We start from the raw sequence: 17239 nt of genomic DNA, 5'->3' as shown, positions 1-17239 counted from the left end.
AGCAATTACATCATGTATTCCTCCGTGGATTATCAGCTTTCTCTCGTCGTGTTTTCTTGGACTATATTCAGACGACGGCACTATAATCCACTTTATCAAGAAATTTGTTTCCTTATGACAAACTATTCTATTTAGGAATCGAATTTTGAATCAACATCTTCTTTTTTTTGATGTAATGTAATGCAAATGCATGAATGCAAAAAGGTATCGATCTCGATTCAATCTCATTTAGAAAACTTTATTTAGAAAAAGAATATCTTTACATATAAATGGATTACATATACGCCTTTGCCCTAATGCCCAAAGTTCTAACTTTATCTAATAAAATGGCTAGCTCTCGACCTTTATCAGATGCTGACTCATGCATCATACTCAAAGCATCAGCTCATACTCTAAGTCTCGAACATATTCAGCAACCTCTCGGATCTGGGCTATAGCCTCCCCAATAATGTAATCCCTATCTCTGACTTGACTTTTAACTTGATGGAGCTCTTCTTTGAGACAATCTTCTTACGCCTCGAACTGCTCAATCCGAAGTTCACTACCATGCAATGCCGCTTCCAAATCTTCAACCTTACTTTTTAGCTCTTCTAACTCGACCGTAGGATCATGGTTTCTATGCCAACGAAGATATCTTCCAAGCTTAGTTACCTTAGTCTTCAGCCCTTTATTCTCTCTCTCTAATGTCAAATTTTGCGACCGCATTTCTTGGCACTTCTTCTCCCAGTATTCGGCTCTAACTTTTTCCTCTTGAACTTCTTTCTGCCATTGTTCTAAAGACCTTCCTAACCCTACTCGCTTCAAAGATACTTGTGCCTTCTTATACTTTTCTTTTAAATCATCTCGGTCTTCCTCAACCTTCATCTTTTCTTTCCTAACCTTTTCAACCTCATTCTTTTGCAGGTCGACATCTAGACTTAGGTACATCTTCTCCTCTTCAAGCTTTTCTATCTTCTTTTCGAGTTCCAAATTCTTTCTCTTAAATTCTTGCTTCATGATATCAAGCTCCGAGGGTATCATTTGTAGATATTCCTCCATTGGTCGAACTTTCTCTATTTTTGTCATAGGGACATTATCGTTAATCCTTCTACTCCTCTACTCGACATATTCCGGTGTCGTAGCAAGATTAATAGCCACTCCCTTCAATCGATAAGTCTTGCTCCAAGCACTAGAAAATTCGATAACCTTCCTCTTGTAATCGGCTCCTTTGTATACAAACTCACTTTGAGCTAACCCTTGAGTCACTGGTACGAACTGTCTCAATCCATGCTGCCTCAGCATGAGCAAATGGGCATAACCAATGGCACCCCAAATTCCCAATAAGGGAACCCAATTAAAGCTGCCACATCGATAAAGTATCTCACCAGGAACTATCTATGGAGCTCTCCATTCCACATCCTTCGACTAAAGATTCTAAAGTAATGCTATCCAATTCTCCTCCGGCACATCCACTTTTCTAGACGAGGCTACTATATCTTTCACTGGGGAGTAGTTCTCAAAGAAAACTCGACAAATAGTCCTATCAATCAACCGGAAGTGACTGTAGAACCAAGCCAAAAGTAAATAAGCACATCCTATAAACCTGCCTACGTCAGCCCTCTTACATGCACCTAAGGACTTGAATGTTTCCGCCAAAATCGCAGGGACAGAAGTGACCCTTTTGCTAAGTCGATGAAAAAGATCCGTGGTTGCCTCGTCCACATATCCCAAAGCCCTAGAGAAAACCATCAGTCCATACAAACTTAAGGCAAAAATGTCTACCTTCTTCGTCTCATCAGGGTGTGTCAAAATCAAATTTTTCAAAGCGTCCCACGAGATGCACTTGCACTCACCTTTCTCTTTAATTCTGGTCGTGACCCACTGCTCGTTCATCCCCGTAATGGCCATTAATTTCTTCCAAAAGGCAGGGACACAAGTAGCACGAGAATAAATCCTATCACTCTGAAACCTGGGACAACGAAGTAAGGCGGTGTACTCCTCCACGGTAGGTACCAAGTCTACTTCTCCAAGGGTGAAACAACTGTACGCCGGGTTCCAAAACTGAGCAAGGGCTAGGAATAAGTGCTCATTTACCTAAATATTGAGTAAGCAAGGTAAATCTCCGTAATTATCGTAGAATAATTGCTTAGTCTCTTTGCCCCACTGATCCCAAATTTCCTTAAGCTCTTGGAGATTATTCTGTGTGACACTTATACGAGTATAATCTGGCAGCTCCGACATATATCCTATAGCTATACTGTCTCCTTTTTCTAGTTGAGTTTGCTCGGACCATCTGTGGACGTTAACGTTGCCTTCCACTTTATCAAGAAGTCCGTTCTCCATAATAAAACTTCCTAACTTAGAAACTGACCACGAATCGATATCTTTGTAAATGCAAAATGACATGCAAGCAAAAGAAAAGAGATAGTCAGTATCACATGATATCAATAAATTTCAACGATAACTTATAAGGGTGATGTCTAAGTTGGGCTTATACGGTCCTTCGACATGGGGTTGGTTCTAAAGTTTGAGGTACCCGAACCAGCAGATTCCTCGATCCTCACCCATTATAGGCTCATTTGAATCAAGTTCGATTCTGGGAATACATTTCCCTATGGCTACACGGAGATGAAAATCTCACGAAACCATAGGTACGGATGTATCCCGAAAGTGATCCACTATCCTGCACGGAGGCGAAAACCTCACGAAGGCGTAGCTTCTCACTCCCACTTAAGGGTGTGACCACAACGGTCATGCGAAATGCAATGCGATCAAAATATAGCATGTAATAATACAAACACATGTAATGCAAAGAGGATTAAATTTTAAAATTTTTAATTTCCGACATTAAGACAAAAGATAATCAATTACATGGCCTGACTCTCTTATTACGTCCCTAGCGGAGTCGCCAAGCTGTCGAAACCATTTTCAAATCGAGCTTTGGAAAATGGGAATCGATTTTAAAAACGAAAACGGGAGTCGCCACCAATCTTTTTAGGTGTGATTGGATCACCTTTAAAACATTTTGTTTTAAAATCATTAGTTTTGGTCCACGAAGTAAAAGAACGGGTTCGGGAGTCGGTTACGTACGAGGAAGGATTAGCACCCTCGTAACGCCCAAAAATTGGTACCTAATTGATTATCAAATGTCTTTAATGTCGAAAGAAAAAAAATTTAAGATGTAGTCCTCTTTAAAATATTTTAACTTTGAAAATTGGGATTCACTAGCGTCAAAGTATTAACATTAAGTTATCCCTTTTTGAAATTCCTATCTCAAGCAAAAAACGCTATATCCAATAAGTTAGGACATATTGCTTTGAAATTCCAAGATACTAGCTTGCATTTAGAAAACCTTTAAAAACTTAAAAGGGTGCTTAATTATTTGAATTCAACGAGAAAAGTGGCAACCCAATAAGTTAGGGCACTACTTTCTCGAAATTTCCAAACACCAAGCATCACCTTATTTGCAAAAAAATCTTATCTCGAGGTAATAAGATGTCATATCCATGAGTTATGACACAACGCCTCAAATATCGAGAGTAAGTATTTTATTTAACACTCGTATTATGATTTAAAAGAATATGCCGTTATTTAGATTAAACGTGAGAGAAAAAAATCGAAATCCGAAGAAGTTAGGGAGCGATTGTCTCGGATTACCAAATACGAAATATTTACTTTAGTGAAAGAATCACTATCGGGTTGAATAAAACCTAAATTCGTAATGAAACGAGATAATAAAGAATGCATAACAAATAAAAATTGATAACCATAACAGGATAAACATAAACACAAATATGAATACTAACGATAAATACGACGGTAAGATAAATGAATTGAATAAATAATAAGAAAGGAAATAATGAATAAGCTAAATGTTTGAAATTATTTAAAAAAACTATAAATAGAATATATGATGAAATAATAATAAAAGTAATGATATGTAAATAAAATAAATATGCTAAAAATATACAGTTATCAAATTAGTTAATATAAAATAATAACGTATAAGTAAATACAAAAATAAAGGAAAATATAATAACAATAATAGAAAAATACAACAATAATAATAGTAAAAGATATAATAACATAATAATATAATAGTAATAGTAACAATATGACGATAATAGTAAAAATAATAAATTAAATAATAGTAATAAAAGTAGTGCTAATAATAATAATAATAATAATAATAATAATAATAATAATGATGATCTATTAAGTTATAATGAAAATAATGATAATGATGATATATTAGATAATAATAGTAAAATAATAAGTAACAATAATAAATTATAATAATAGTGATGAGAATAACAAGTGATGATAATAACAGTAACAATAGTAGTAATAATATATTAGTAATACATAATAGATGTAGTAAAAAAATATAGTAGTTATAGTAATAATAATATAAACAAGAGCATATATACGTATGAAAAATAATGATAGTAAAATATAATAATAGTAATAATAATAATGGAATGAAGGTAATAATAATATTAAAATAAAGTAAACAAAAATAATACTATATATCAATATATATATACATATAATGCAAATACACACTACCATATAATAATAATAATAATAATATAGAAATACAAAGAGCAAATAAAATATTAAATTTAAAAACAATACTATATATAAAAGTATATACATACATATATGTACATAAAATATACACTAATAATAATAATAATAATAATAATAATATTAAAATGCAGAAAGTAAATATGATAGAATAGTAATATTAAAATGACGTAATAAAAATAATACTTATATATATATAGAAATGTACATACGTACATATATAATAAACATACATTAATTAATAGTAAAAACAATAGAAGTGCTAATAATATTAGTATTAGAATGAAATAAGAGATAAATGCAAACATAATAATATAAATAAGGTAAAGACACAAATAAAAAATAATAGGAAGGACATAATCGAATCTGAGAGCAATATTTTGGGGCAAATCCGTAATAAATAAAAGAAGAGGGGATTAATTCGCACATGCAAATAACCGGGAAGGACTAAAACGGACAATAGCCCTTTGACCCAAAAGCAGCGACTTTGGTTCTATCCCTTATTTCTTACTACGATTGGAGTGAATATAATGAAACCCTTTGAACCTTTTGATTGCTATTGATATACTGATTTTTTGTTCTTGAATCTCAAAAAAAAAAAAGAAAAATCCCCTCTTGAATCTCAAAAAAAATCTCTTCTTGAATCTCAAAAAATTTCTTCTCTCCAAAATACAATCAATTCCTCTCTCCAATCCTCCCCCCCTCTTTTTTACATTGAGATTGTGGCTTTTTATAAGCTTTTACCACTTGTTCTTCTTCTTTTTTTTTAATTTATTTTCCTTTTCTTTTGTAGGCAAATGGAGCAAAATGGGGGTGGGTGGCTAATTATGGTGTGGAGTAGGTGAGATTAGGTTTTTTCTTTTTTGATTTTTTTTTGGGTTGGGTTAGTGTTTTGGGCTAAGTTTTGGGTTTGGTATTGGGTTTTAATTGGGTAGTTGAGTTATGTTTATTTGGGTTTGGTTTTATTGGGCCCCGGGCAAAATTTAGGCCATACAATGGTATTTCTCCACTGAAGAAGTTGTTACCAAAGTTTAAAATTTTCAGCCGATGCAAATTGGATAACTGGACAGGTAATTTCCCACGGAAACTATTGTTTCTGATACGTAGAAAAGAAAGGAATGATAGATTTCCTATGTGAGGTGGAAGGGTGCCTACGAGTCCCAACCCAGTAAGGTTTAGAGCTATGACTCTACGGTGCTTGGATCCACAACTTACACCAAACCAATTGCAAACAAAGAAGCGGTGACCAGTTAGTTGTCAAGACATTTTAGGATCATGAATAACATGATCTTTCGGTGCTAGAAGAGCTGATTGATCTGTAAGTATGGTGGTTAATTTCATAGAGAAAGTAGGCATAGAAAAATGGAAGATGATAAGAAGAGCTAAGTTGAGGAAAGTATTCCCCATTTGATTTTGGGTGTTTATCAAGCTACCAACAAAGGCAGAACTGAGATTGCTAGACAGATAATTGAATGACCACACAACTTCTTTTACATAATATGTGTGTATATATAAAGGGAGTTTATGTTGCAATTTCTTCTTGCAAGATTGCAAATTCTTTGAATGTGATTTACGTAGAAACTACGGAATTTATCATAGGATGTGATAATATAATTATATGCAAATTTATTGAAGGCTTTTGGATTTAAATCTTCAATTGGTGGAGGTTTGTTGGAAATAGGTTGATGGTTTTGAGGATTTGTACACATTATGCAACAACGTGAAAATGGCCGAAATTTAGAAAAGTTTTTGGTTGATTTAAATTTCGGTAGCCTGTTGGTCTGCATGGTTAGCAAGAAATGGTATGGTTTTTGAAAGGAAGAGGATATCTATGGAAAATTGGATGTTTCAATCAAAGATGAGGGCATTGTTATGGATTAGATTTGTTTATGATGAAGTAATGTTGTAGGAGAATTTTTGGTGGATATGTTCGAACAGGTGTAGGATTGGTTCAATTAAATCCAAACTAGCTGCATCTTTTTGGCGGCCTCCTCCTCATGGATGTTTAAAGTTCAATGTGTGTGGGATTGCTAACGAGGACAAAAAAGGATGCAGAGGAGTCTTGAGAGATAAGGAGGGTTATTTTCTGGTTCTGCAGTAGCAAATGATTTCGATGTGGCAGAGATCGGCATGGTGAAGGTTGCGTTGGAAGTATTTTTAGCTTTGAACCGGAAGCATAATGATTCATTATATATTAAACTTGGTTCAATTGTGGTGTTCTCATGGTGTGCATACAAGTTGTTGAGACCTTGGTCTCTTTAAGCAATTTTTGCAGGTATTGTAAGAGACATTGGTAAGGTTGGAAATGTTGTTTTCTCGATGGCTAAGAAGAATGGAATTGAAATGGCATCTTCATAGGTTATTGCGGGTATAAATCGGGTGAAAATGTTTAAAGTTTGGTGGTGAGTTTTTGCTTTGTTGTAACCGTAGGTCTGTTAGTGATCGAATGTGTTTTATTCAGTATGTTGTATTGTTAAACTTTTGTTGCTGTTCTGTTCGTTTTTTACAACAACATAGTTCGAATGAAGAAAAAAAAATCACATATTTTATATGTTTTATGCAAACATATACAAATCTTTCATGCATTTCTACAATCTCAAATTTATAAGGAAAATAAATTATTACAATTCAAATATTTGTAGCTATTAAATTAATAAAATTCTATTAATTAATAATCCATATACCGATTTTTTAACTTATAATTTCTAAGATATTGAAGTACTTCTCTTCAATTTATTTTATTTCAAATATATTTGAGATATTGGAGAATAATTAAATTTAAAATTAAATATCATTAACTAATAATTTGGGTCTACTAAAATGGTTAATATTAATCGTTCGAACTTTAAATACATCGGTACTCTTTCTACTACTGTGTTATTAAATACAAAAATATTTTCAAAATAAAAATATTTTTCAATATAAAACACTTATGTTAATAAAACGATTTCATATATTTTTTCAATTCTAAATTCATGACTAAAGGGAGAAGCTGAGTTTAAAGGAAAAAAAAAAAGAAAAGAAAAGAAAGAAACACCTTATTGTATTAGGGAAAAGAAGTCGTGGTTAATATGCAGAAGGTCTTTGGGTTTGAAATTTGACTAGTAATTTGTAAAAAAATTTTGCTGGTTAGACACAACAGTGACATGGCTCAAAGTCTTCTTACCTCAATATGGAGTCCCATTTAAGATGAGAAGCCTTGAAGAAATCGATAATCATATCTCGGATTCTATAGGAATCTAAGTATAATTAAGTATTGATGGATTAATGTGTTGCAAGGGATTAAAGTCTTTTTTAGTTCAACTAGAAAATCGATAATGATATTATGTTTCAATTTTGTATTATTTTTAAAATAATTTTTGCTAGCTAGAAGATGTAAGTATTTATTATTCGTTTTAGAAATTATATATAAAATTATCAATTCCAAATAAAAAATTGTATTGATATTTTTATTATGAAAAATATTCTCAATGTGTTGTGTTGTTGAACAAGTAATCTTTTTACTTCTATTGTGGCAAATTCAATGGAGGGAGTTATCTTCATATTTCTACCATAAAAAGTTTCTCAATATATTTCATCGGGTGGAAATTTTGAGTTAGGTTAGAGTGCTTCAAATCCTCATGGCAATCAACAAATTATGTGAAGGTGTGTGAAAATAGGAAGGATATGAGTCTTCAATAAACAAAAGTTTAGATAATAATTCCTTCATTGGATAACTCGATCATCTTTCTTACAAAATGTAAACTTTTTTAAATGATAAGGAGAGGAAAGTTTGGGTAATTTAATTTAAGTAGTTCACCTCTAATTGCTTACCTCCACTACTTTAGTATACTTCAATCAAAGATTTCTCAAATCACTATAAAAAGTAATACATTTGAAGGAGAAGCTATAATAGTTACAACACTATCTTTTTCTTAAGGCTTAGATGTTATAGCCCAATTTTGTCCCATTTACAACTTAAACTCGAATTCCATTTACATTTTACAAAACCCATTTACATTTGAAAACCAATTAAAACAAAACCCAAAACTAATTACCCTTAACCCGTAACCCATTACACTTAAACCCATAACCCAATACCTAAACTAACCCAAACAATAAACCCAACAGAAACCCAAAATCACCCTAGCCCAAAATCGAAAAACCCTAATCTTCCTAAACCTAGCTGTTGCCGACTCAGCCTCTGCCACCACCGCCTCTGTCACGTCACCGTTGCCACCATCCTCAAGTTGCATCTGAAAGAATTAAAAGGAAAGGACAGCAAACATAAAATAATAAAGGGAAAGCATTTGTAAAAGGCTATAAAAGCCGATTCAAACTTTGTAACAGGGGGACAAATATTCAATACATACATACATTATTTTCAAAAAAAAAAAACAATAGATCAAGCAAGAAAATCAATCCAAATCAGAGAACCAAAGCATTAACAGTCGAAACTAGAAACCCGAAGGTGATTTTATCATTTTTCTCTATTTATTTTAAATCTTTTTTTAGTATATATCTTTATGAAAGAAAAAAATAATAATAAAATCAAAGAAAGAAAGAAATATACCTTTTGAACAAACGGTGGCTGGTGGCGACGTAGCTGCGGCGGCGCACGGTGGCCCTCCTGCCGGCTTTTGGACATAGTCCAGAGAGAAAAACCCCCCTTTCTCTTTTTTTTTTCTTTCACTTTGCAAAAATGAATTTTTTTTAAGAAAAAAGCCTTTTATAGCCTCCCAAAACGATGGCATTTTGGGGGCTGCCCTTTAACCCCAAAACAACATTGTTTTGAGCTAACCCGCGTGTTGACCCGACCCGCTCCAAGGATCCGCATGTTTTTACTTAAAGGTCTAATTGCGCAAATGGCCCTTCCGCCTTTTTATGTTTTTGCAATTGAGTTTTTAATATTTCTTAAATTGGCCTTGAAATTTATCGCGCTTCGCGATTTGGTCCTCCCTTCAGCGAGTCATTTTAAAGACTCTGGTAAATTGCTTTTTTGGCCCTCTGCAGTTGCACGCGCTTTCAAATGGGTCCTCTTTTTTATATTTTATTTTAAATTTGCCCCAAAACTTCAATTTTAATCCAATTTTAGTCCTTTCTTCGTTTATTTTTCGTATTTATCTTGAATTTTATATTATTTTTGCTATTTCATTTAGCTTTAAATATTATTCATGTTATATATATTATTGTTATCACTATTATTTTGATATTATTATTATATTATATTTAGTTATATTTTTAAATGTCTCATTTTTTTACTATTATATGCATATATTATTATTATTATTATTATTATTATTATTATTATTATTATTATTAGTACTAGTATTGATTTTCACTTAATATTTATATATGTATATACATGTACGTATTTATGTAGTGTATTAATAATTTTTTTCATATTATTATCATTTCTAATATGTATATATATTGTAAATGTTTTATATATATTATGTATATATTTTTAATATTATTAGTTATATATTTTTATACTATTTCATGTACATATTTTTATATTATCTTATGTATATATTTTTTAATAACTATATTATGTATGTACTTTTAACACTATATTATGTACATATTATTATTATATCTATTTTACCCTATTATATTTATTATTAATATTAGTATATATTTTATTATACGTGTCTATATATACTTTTTATGTATAGTATTATTTTTATATATCATTATATTTATTATTATACTTATTATTTTCACTATTGTTACTTATTATTTTATTTTAATATTATTATGTATTATTTGGTATACATATATCTTTTTGTAGATATTGTTATTTTTATTATACATATATTATTTTATTATGGTATTAATACATTTTTCTTTTTCTTTTTTGTAAATATTATTTATTATTACTCTAATATCCTAATATTATATTATAATATTTTTATTAATCACCTCATTATTTTTCATCGTTTATTTACTTATGAATTTTTGTTACAATAACATCGTTAGTTTTTTTATCATTATTTTAGAAACATTTTTATTTTAATAAATAAGGCAATGTACCGATTTTAACATCAAGTCTGTGATTTCATCGTTATGTTGGATGAATCACGTTGGCTCGTGTTAAAAAAACGGGACACCCTTCTAAAAAAACCGAAAACTAAAAATTCTCATTTTTCAATCAGATCACGATTAAATGTCAAATTGAATTCGTATTTTTAAAAATCAAGACAACGCATGTTTAATAAGATACTAATTTTGGGCGTCGCGAGGGTGCTAATACCTTCCTCACACGTAACCGACTCCCGAACCCAACTTTACTCTGGCTTTTGACGTAGACCTAAACTCAACCTTCTTTTTGTTTAAAAAAATAAATTTTCTTTTAAAAAAAAGAGGATTTATTAGGTGTCCAATCACACCTAGGAAAAAGGATCGGTGGCGACTCCCTTTTCTTTTTTAAAATCGAAATTCCATTTTCAAATTTTCAAATAATCGCTTCAACTAGCGACCAAAGCAAAAATTTTACATCGCTACAGCTGGCGACTCCACTGGGGATGTCTTTTTGAAAGTCGAGTCTGGTATTAAACGCGTGTTGTCAAGATTTTCGAAATTCCTTGTCCAAATTAATATTTATTCGTGATCCTGATTTTTTTTTAAAATCATGCATTTGCATCATGTTGTAAAGATTCTTTCTAACTTGTTTTATCCTTTTGCTTTTCAACTCTAAGTCTTTATAGTTTTAGCTTCTTTTAGTTTTAAATAAAAACAAAAAGGTTTGTGAGTTTCTCCCCACACATCGAGCACTTGCATTTTTGCATAACATGAGATCTCTACCCGGGCTCCGTCCGCTTAAGTGGAAGTAAACGCTATGCCTTCGTGAGTTAACTCGTCCCTCCGCACAGGCTAGTGAATACTTCCGGGTTACATATGACTTATGCTTTCGTGAGTTAACTTGTCCCTCCGCATAGGCATAAGTAAATGTAATCCCTCGAATTGAACTCGTAAGCCTGTGATGGGCAATGACCGAGGTTCTATACAAATCTTAGCAGATGACAGTACAGACAATAAGAGTACCTGTTTAGAACTGAAACCGCATATAGTGAATGTAACGCCCCAATTTTCGGGAATTCTGTGAATGTTGGCAAAATTTCATGCTTTGATTTTGTCATTTGTGAGTGAAATTATGAAATAGGACCTATGTGAAAATGTTTGAAAATGCTATCGGCTAAATTGACGTGGCCAAATAAATAGGAGTGCAAAATAGGAGGATTTGCATGACAAACCTCCCATTTTACATGAAGTGGCTAGCCATCATGTTATTGTAGACAAAATGTACACTTGATATCCATAATTGATGGTACAAATTGATACAAATTGATAATAGGTTAGGTAAATGTTCCATGATAATAGGTTAGATAAATGTTTCATGATAATGGTCAAGCAAAATGTTTCATGATAAGAATTTCATGTCTTTTGTATTAAATAATTAAATGGATGAAATATGAAGTTTTATTAAAAGAAAAAGGGGTGAAAAGAACAAAGTTTTGTCCATCTTTGTTGATCATAGCTGAAAGTTAGAGAAGAGAAAGGAGAGGAGAAAGCTCTTGAGTATTTAGTCATTAGGAGGAGGAAAATTGAAGGTAAGTTCTTGGTACCTTGTTTCTATTTTGAGGTTCATGAGTTCTTCTTGATTCTACCTTAACTCTTGAAGTATATTTTGATTTTTAGTTGTGTTGTGAGCATTTGGTCATGAATTAAAATGAAGGAAATGGTTGTTGTTTCATGTTCTTTTGATGAAAAATGGAAGATATGTGAAGTTGAGCCAAACAAATGAGCATGCATGTGCCATAGATGCTAAAGGGAAAAATCGGCTAACATGTTGTGCTTTGAAATGATGAAATGGAGATTATGCTTAAGTAAAAATCATAGATATGTGATGATTGATTGGTGATATACATGTTTAAATAACATGCATGCAAGATAGGTGTATGAAAGAGTGATTTGGTAATAAATCTGCTTGGGACAGCAGCAGTAACATGACTTTGGAAAATCACCATAAATTGTGGGAGATGAATTAGAAGCTGAATAAATTATGTAATTAAAGCTTATTGAGTCTAGTTTCTAATGAAATAAACAAGAACATATTTTGAATTCTGTACAATGAGAAATTTGATTCGTAATGAAGAGTGGTCAGATTAGTCAAACAGTGAAACATGGGAAACTTTGAGAAAAATCTGGTATTGATTGGCTAAACCAAAAATTCTGAAAATTTTATGGATAGAAGATATATGAGTCTATTTTCAAGGAAAATTAATGGAACTTGATTTGGAGTTTCGTAGCTCCAGTTATAAATGATTTAGTGATTGTTGCTCAGGAAGACAGCTTGCAGTGAAATTATGATTATGTAGTAAACATTGACAAAAATTTGTTAATGAGTTGCTTATTGTTTTCTTATAAGCTTACTATGATCTGTAGGTGTAGTTGGCCGAATATTGTAAGGGGTTAATACGTAGTTTGTATTTGAATAGTTAGATTAACGTGTTAGTAATCCAATTGTAGGCGGTTCGTGTGTGGATCTCGTCAGCATATCGTCACAAACAAGTGTGTAACTAACACCCTCTTTCTTAGTCAAGATCGGCAAAAGCCGAAAAGCCGAAATGCCGAAAACTAGTATTTTGTAGATTTGCGAGTGTACGAATGCTCGTGAGGTAAATCGATTAATGTTTTTGGTAAGCTGCAATGTTTGGACTGGAAAGTGCATGATTTCTGTGCCCTCGATATTTTTGGGCTTAATGGGCCAAAATTGGAATGATGGGCCAACGGGCCCAATTCGGTAAGAACCCTTAGTACGTGATTCTGTTAGTACGTGAAAAGTAGGAGTATGCATGAAAAACCCTAAAATAGATAAATTACTGAAATACCTTTAAAAGTGAAAAATTTATAGTTTTACCCCTAAGAGATAAATTACCGAAATACCCCTAGGGTTAAATTGACCTAAATGCATGTTTGACTGTTGTTATTTACTACATGCCATGTTGTTATTATCGATGTATGGGATTGGGATATTGATGGAGGAAGTACTGAAAGTGGCTTGTCCATGTCTTGGAGGCTTTGCCTCAATTATTGATAAGCTGAGCAGCAAATTTTGCAAGCTGTGGAGTGTTAATTTGGGTGGGTTGAGCTATTCCCACATGGAGTGTATGGTGGTACGGGTGGAGTGTAGTGGTTGGTGGGTTGAGTAGTCTCCCAAATGGGCTTGCATATGTTATTGATGTTGCATGTATTTTGAAATGGGCCTATGGGCCATCATTATCTGAATAAGGGCTAAAGCCCGCTTTATTGTAATCTGAAAAGGGCTCTAGCCAAGACCACTATTACCCAAATGGGCTTGCATATGTTTACCGATGTTGCATGTATTTTGACATAGGCCTATGGGCCATCTGTTATCTGAATAAGGGCTAAGGCCCGGTTTATTATAATCTGAAAAGGGCTCGCCCAGTACCACTCATATTACTGAATGGGCTTAGGCCCAATGGGCTTGAGTGACTTGGGCTTTGAATGGGTTTTCCTTACACACCGAGTTTCCCCAAACTCACCCCTTTTATTTTCATCCACGCAGGAAATCCCCAACAATAGTGGGCTTGGAGCTGTGAGGGAATTCGAAGTGGCCACCCGTTCTGAAAGTTTGATTTTCTTCTGGTGAACTGGACATCCTTTTATTTACGTTTGAAGTTTTTGGGATTTTAAATGTAATAAGGCCGCTTAATTATTTTTGATGGTTTTAATATGTATTACTAAGATAGGTAATACTTATATTTAACTGTTGAAACTGGATAGCTTTAGTAGCGTTTTCAAAAACAACAGTTGATTTCAAAATAACACGACAACAAGCAAAGCTTCCGCAATGAAAGTATTTTTCCAAAATTAATCACTCTTCCTAAAAATGACTTAATCAAATCGGTTTTCCTAGAAATATCCATGACATTAAGGTGTGGCAATGGCGGTATGCATGTCTAGGATTGGATCCGAAGGGAGCTTGGTACTTAAGTAGTCCGATGGACTCACCACCTCTTTTCCGGTTTCCTACCTGATGCATAGCTTCCATTCACTTTAACCCTTAATGAATTAATCTTTTGAACATCAAGTACGATTTTCTGGACTTAGAATGGAAATTTGTTTTTTACGTTTTTGATGTGGCATGCCGGATCCGGTCATAACTTCTAGGCCGGGTTTGGGGTGCTACAGTGAACCATACGAGCCACCTAACTAAAGCCTTGCCGAACTTTCGTCCGTATAATAGCCACCAAGATAAGTATATAGGAGAAACGCCTCTTACTTTTTATTTCTTTCACATTTACACTTTTTATTTGGATTTTTCATAATTTTCCTCTGTTCATATTTGTTGTACTAACCAAAGTATTTGTCTTTGTTTTTATCTTTGCATCATGCATCATAGGCAACTTATTAGGAAGGTGTTGATTAGAGATTGGTTTCCAAAAACGGGTTTCTGATGGAGGAGTCAATTACATAAGTAACCAAGAAAAATATCGTGGTTCGAGACTGGTCTTTGAAAACTCAGAAAGCAAAAGGGGACAGTTTAACGGAAGGATGTATCTCCAATCTTTCCAAGTAGGTCACTTCGAATACTCGTCAAAATAACCTCGAAAATTTGACTCAGATTTGGAAACAGTGGGACTCAGAGACTAGGGGCATCTTCACTGAAAAGTACGGGGATATAGTTCACTTGATCACCGTCAATGTAGATGAACAGCTGATCCAAGCCATGGTTTGATTTTGGGACCCAACGTACCAATGTTTCAATTTCAATCATGAAGATATGACTCTGACCATAGAAGAATATACTGCTTTGCTTCGTGTTGACAATGTACAATTCAACAAGATATATGTGAAAGAGCCTAAACCAATGACTTTTAAGAAAAAGCTAGTGAGGTTGACCGGAATGATCGATATATGGGCTGAAAAGCAGATAAAGAAAAAGAATGAAATCAGCTGTGTTCCGTGGTTTTTTCTGCGAGACTTAGTTCAAAACCATCCAGATATTGTGAAGAGAATGGATCTGTTTGCTTTGGCCATTTACGGATTGATCGTCTTCCCAAAGGTTTTGGGGCATATAGAAGTCGCGGTAGTGGATTTCTTCGAAAGGTTGGGGCAAGGGATCAACCCCGTCCCAATTGTCTTGGCCGAGACTTTTAGATCTCTGAGTAGTTGTAGGAAAAAAGGAGAAGGACGTTTTATCGGATGCGCGCAGTTACTTAATGTCTGGATTCTGAGCCATTTCTGGAAAGTAGAGTGCACACCTTTCCACATGTTCTTAAAAACATTTGCCCCATTAAAGGCTTACTTTGAGAAAGATTGGCCGAAAGATGTCACCGAGCAGCACTGGGTTTTGATTTTTCAAAACCTTTGCGCTGAAGAGATAACCTGTAGAGCACCATGGATTCGTCCTTCAGTTCTGATATATAAATGAGGAAGCCAAGATTGGGTACCTTTACTCGGATTATGGAGAGGGGTTGGATATGCTCCATTAATGGTTCAAGGGCAGTTTGCTTCACGACAGTTCATACCCACCACTGGAGGGTTGGCACAGTCAAAGTTTGCCTTTACAGGTGAAGGTTACATGAAAAGAGTCTGGGATACTGCAAAGGCTTGGAAAGAAATTCACCTAATGGAGTTAGATCTCTATGCTGATACTATCACTCAAGGGTTATGACATATGGAGAAAATGACGAGTGAATAGTAAACACGTCTCATCGACGAATTACACTTTCCAGAATCCTTTCTCAGAAGAAATACCATCCGAGCTGGAAGTAACAAGACACGAATTTGAACGTGAAAAGGGTAAGTTGTTACGAGATATCAGCTCTCTTCAAAAGGAAAACTACTAGCTAAAGATTGATGTTCAGATTGAAAAGTCCCAAACCGTGAAAATCCAAAGAGAAGCTGAGATCGTGAGAAATGACTTAAGGGACCTTCATTTGGAAAATAAGAAAATAAGAAGCACTATAAAAAATAGTGGGTTGGGCAAATCGTCGGCAGAATGGAAAGAAGAGCTAAGCAACATCAAAGGTGGGATGGAATTTTGGAAAGGGAAGGCGAAAAAAGAAGAGGAAAAACCTGCGCGTGCTACGATAGAGTTAAGAAAGAAGAATGTTGAATACGAAACTATGTCTACAGAACTAATGACTAGTCAGTCTAATCATCAAGAGCTAAGAGGGAAAATACGAGATTTAGAAAATACACTGCAAGCTCATCAGCGACAGTTGGATAATCTCCTAAAGGCCCTAGAAGAAAAGAATAGTCAGTACGACCGAGACACTCACACCTATGAAAGAGCTCTCCAAGAAAAGGAAATGCAACTCAGCTTTTTGATCAATGAAATTCGCAATGCGGCTATGCAAGTTGTGCAATTATCAGATGAAGCCAAAGCTCTCAGTTGCCAATTCCCTCCGAGCCAAAGATCAAGCATGTCAGAGTTCTTAGAGCGAGTGAAGAAACAAGGCGATGTGGCTAGGAAATTTGTGTAACTGTTGAATCAAAAAATGGTGAAACGTTTTGTAATAGACTCTTTTGATAAATGAAATGCCTAAGTATGGGGCTATCTTGAAATCAACACCAAAATTCTTGCATATTTATTCATGACTAACATTCATTCATCATTTATTCAACATTCATTTGTCATTTATTCATTCATCCATTC

General features: G+C 33.7%; 1 protein-coding gene and 1 long non-coding RNA gene across 2 annotated transcripts; one reads left to right on the top strand and one right to left on the bottom strand.

Annotated features, from left to right (window-relative positions):
* Positions 1-510: 510 nt before the first annotated feature.
* On the bottom strand, positions 511-1038 carry LOC108481250 (tropomyosin-2-like). Its single transcript, XM_017784408.2, has one exon. The coding sequence runs from the start codon at positions 1036-1038 to the stop codon at positions 511-513; it is 528 nt and encodes a 175-aa protein (XP_017639897.2).
* Positions 1039-13164: 12126 nt separating this feature from the next.
* On the top strand, positions 13165-14334 carry LOC128295451 (uncharacterized). The gene is made up of 2 exons (XR_008285883.1): positions 13165-13354; positions 14141-14334. It is a non-coding gene; the product is annotated as an uncharacterized LOC128295451 (long non-coding RNA).
* Positions 14335-17239: the final 2905 nt, after the last annotated feature.

This window comes from Gossypium arboreum, chromosome 1 (genome assembly GCF_025698485.1).
Source record: "Gossypium arboreum isolate Shixiya-1 chromosome 1, ASM2569848v2, whole genome shotgun sequence".
Lineage (NCBI taxonomy): Eukaryota > Viridiplantae > Streptophyta > Magnoliopsida > Malvales > Malvaceae > Gossypium > Gossypium arboreum.
This window is presented reverse-complemented; position numbering and strand designations above follow the sequence as displayed.

Bases quoted from the DNA above. Each gene is read 5' to 3' on its own strand.
- LOC108481250 (XM_017784408.2), bottom strand. From the start codon at position 1,038: ATGGAGGAATATCTACAAATGATACCCTCGGAGCTTGATATCATGAAG.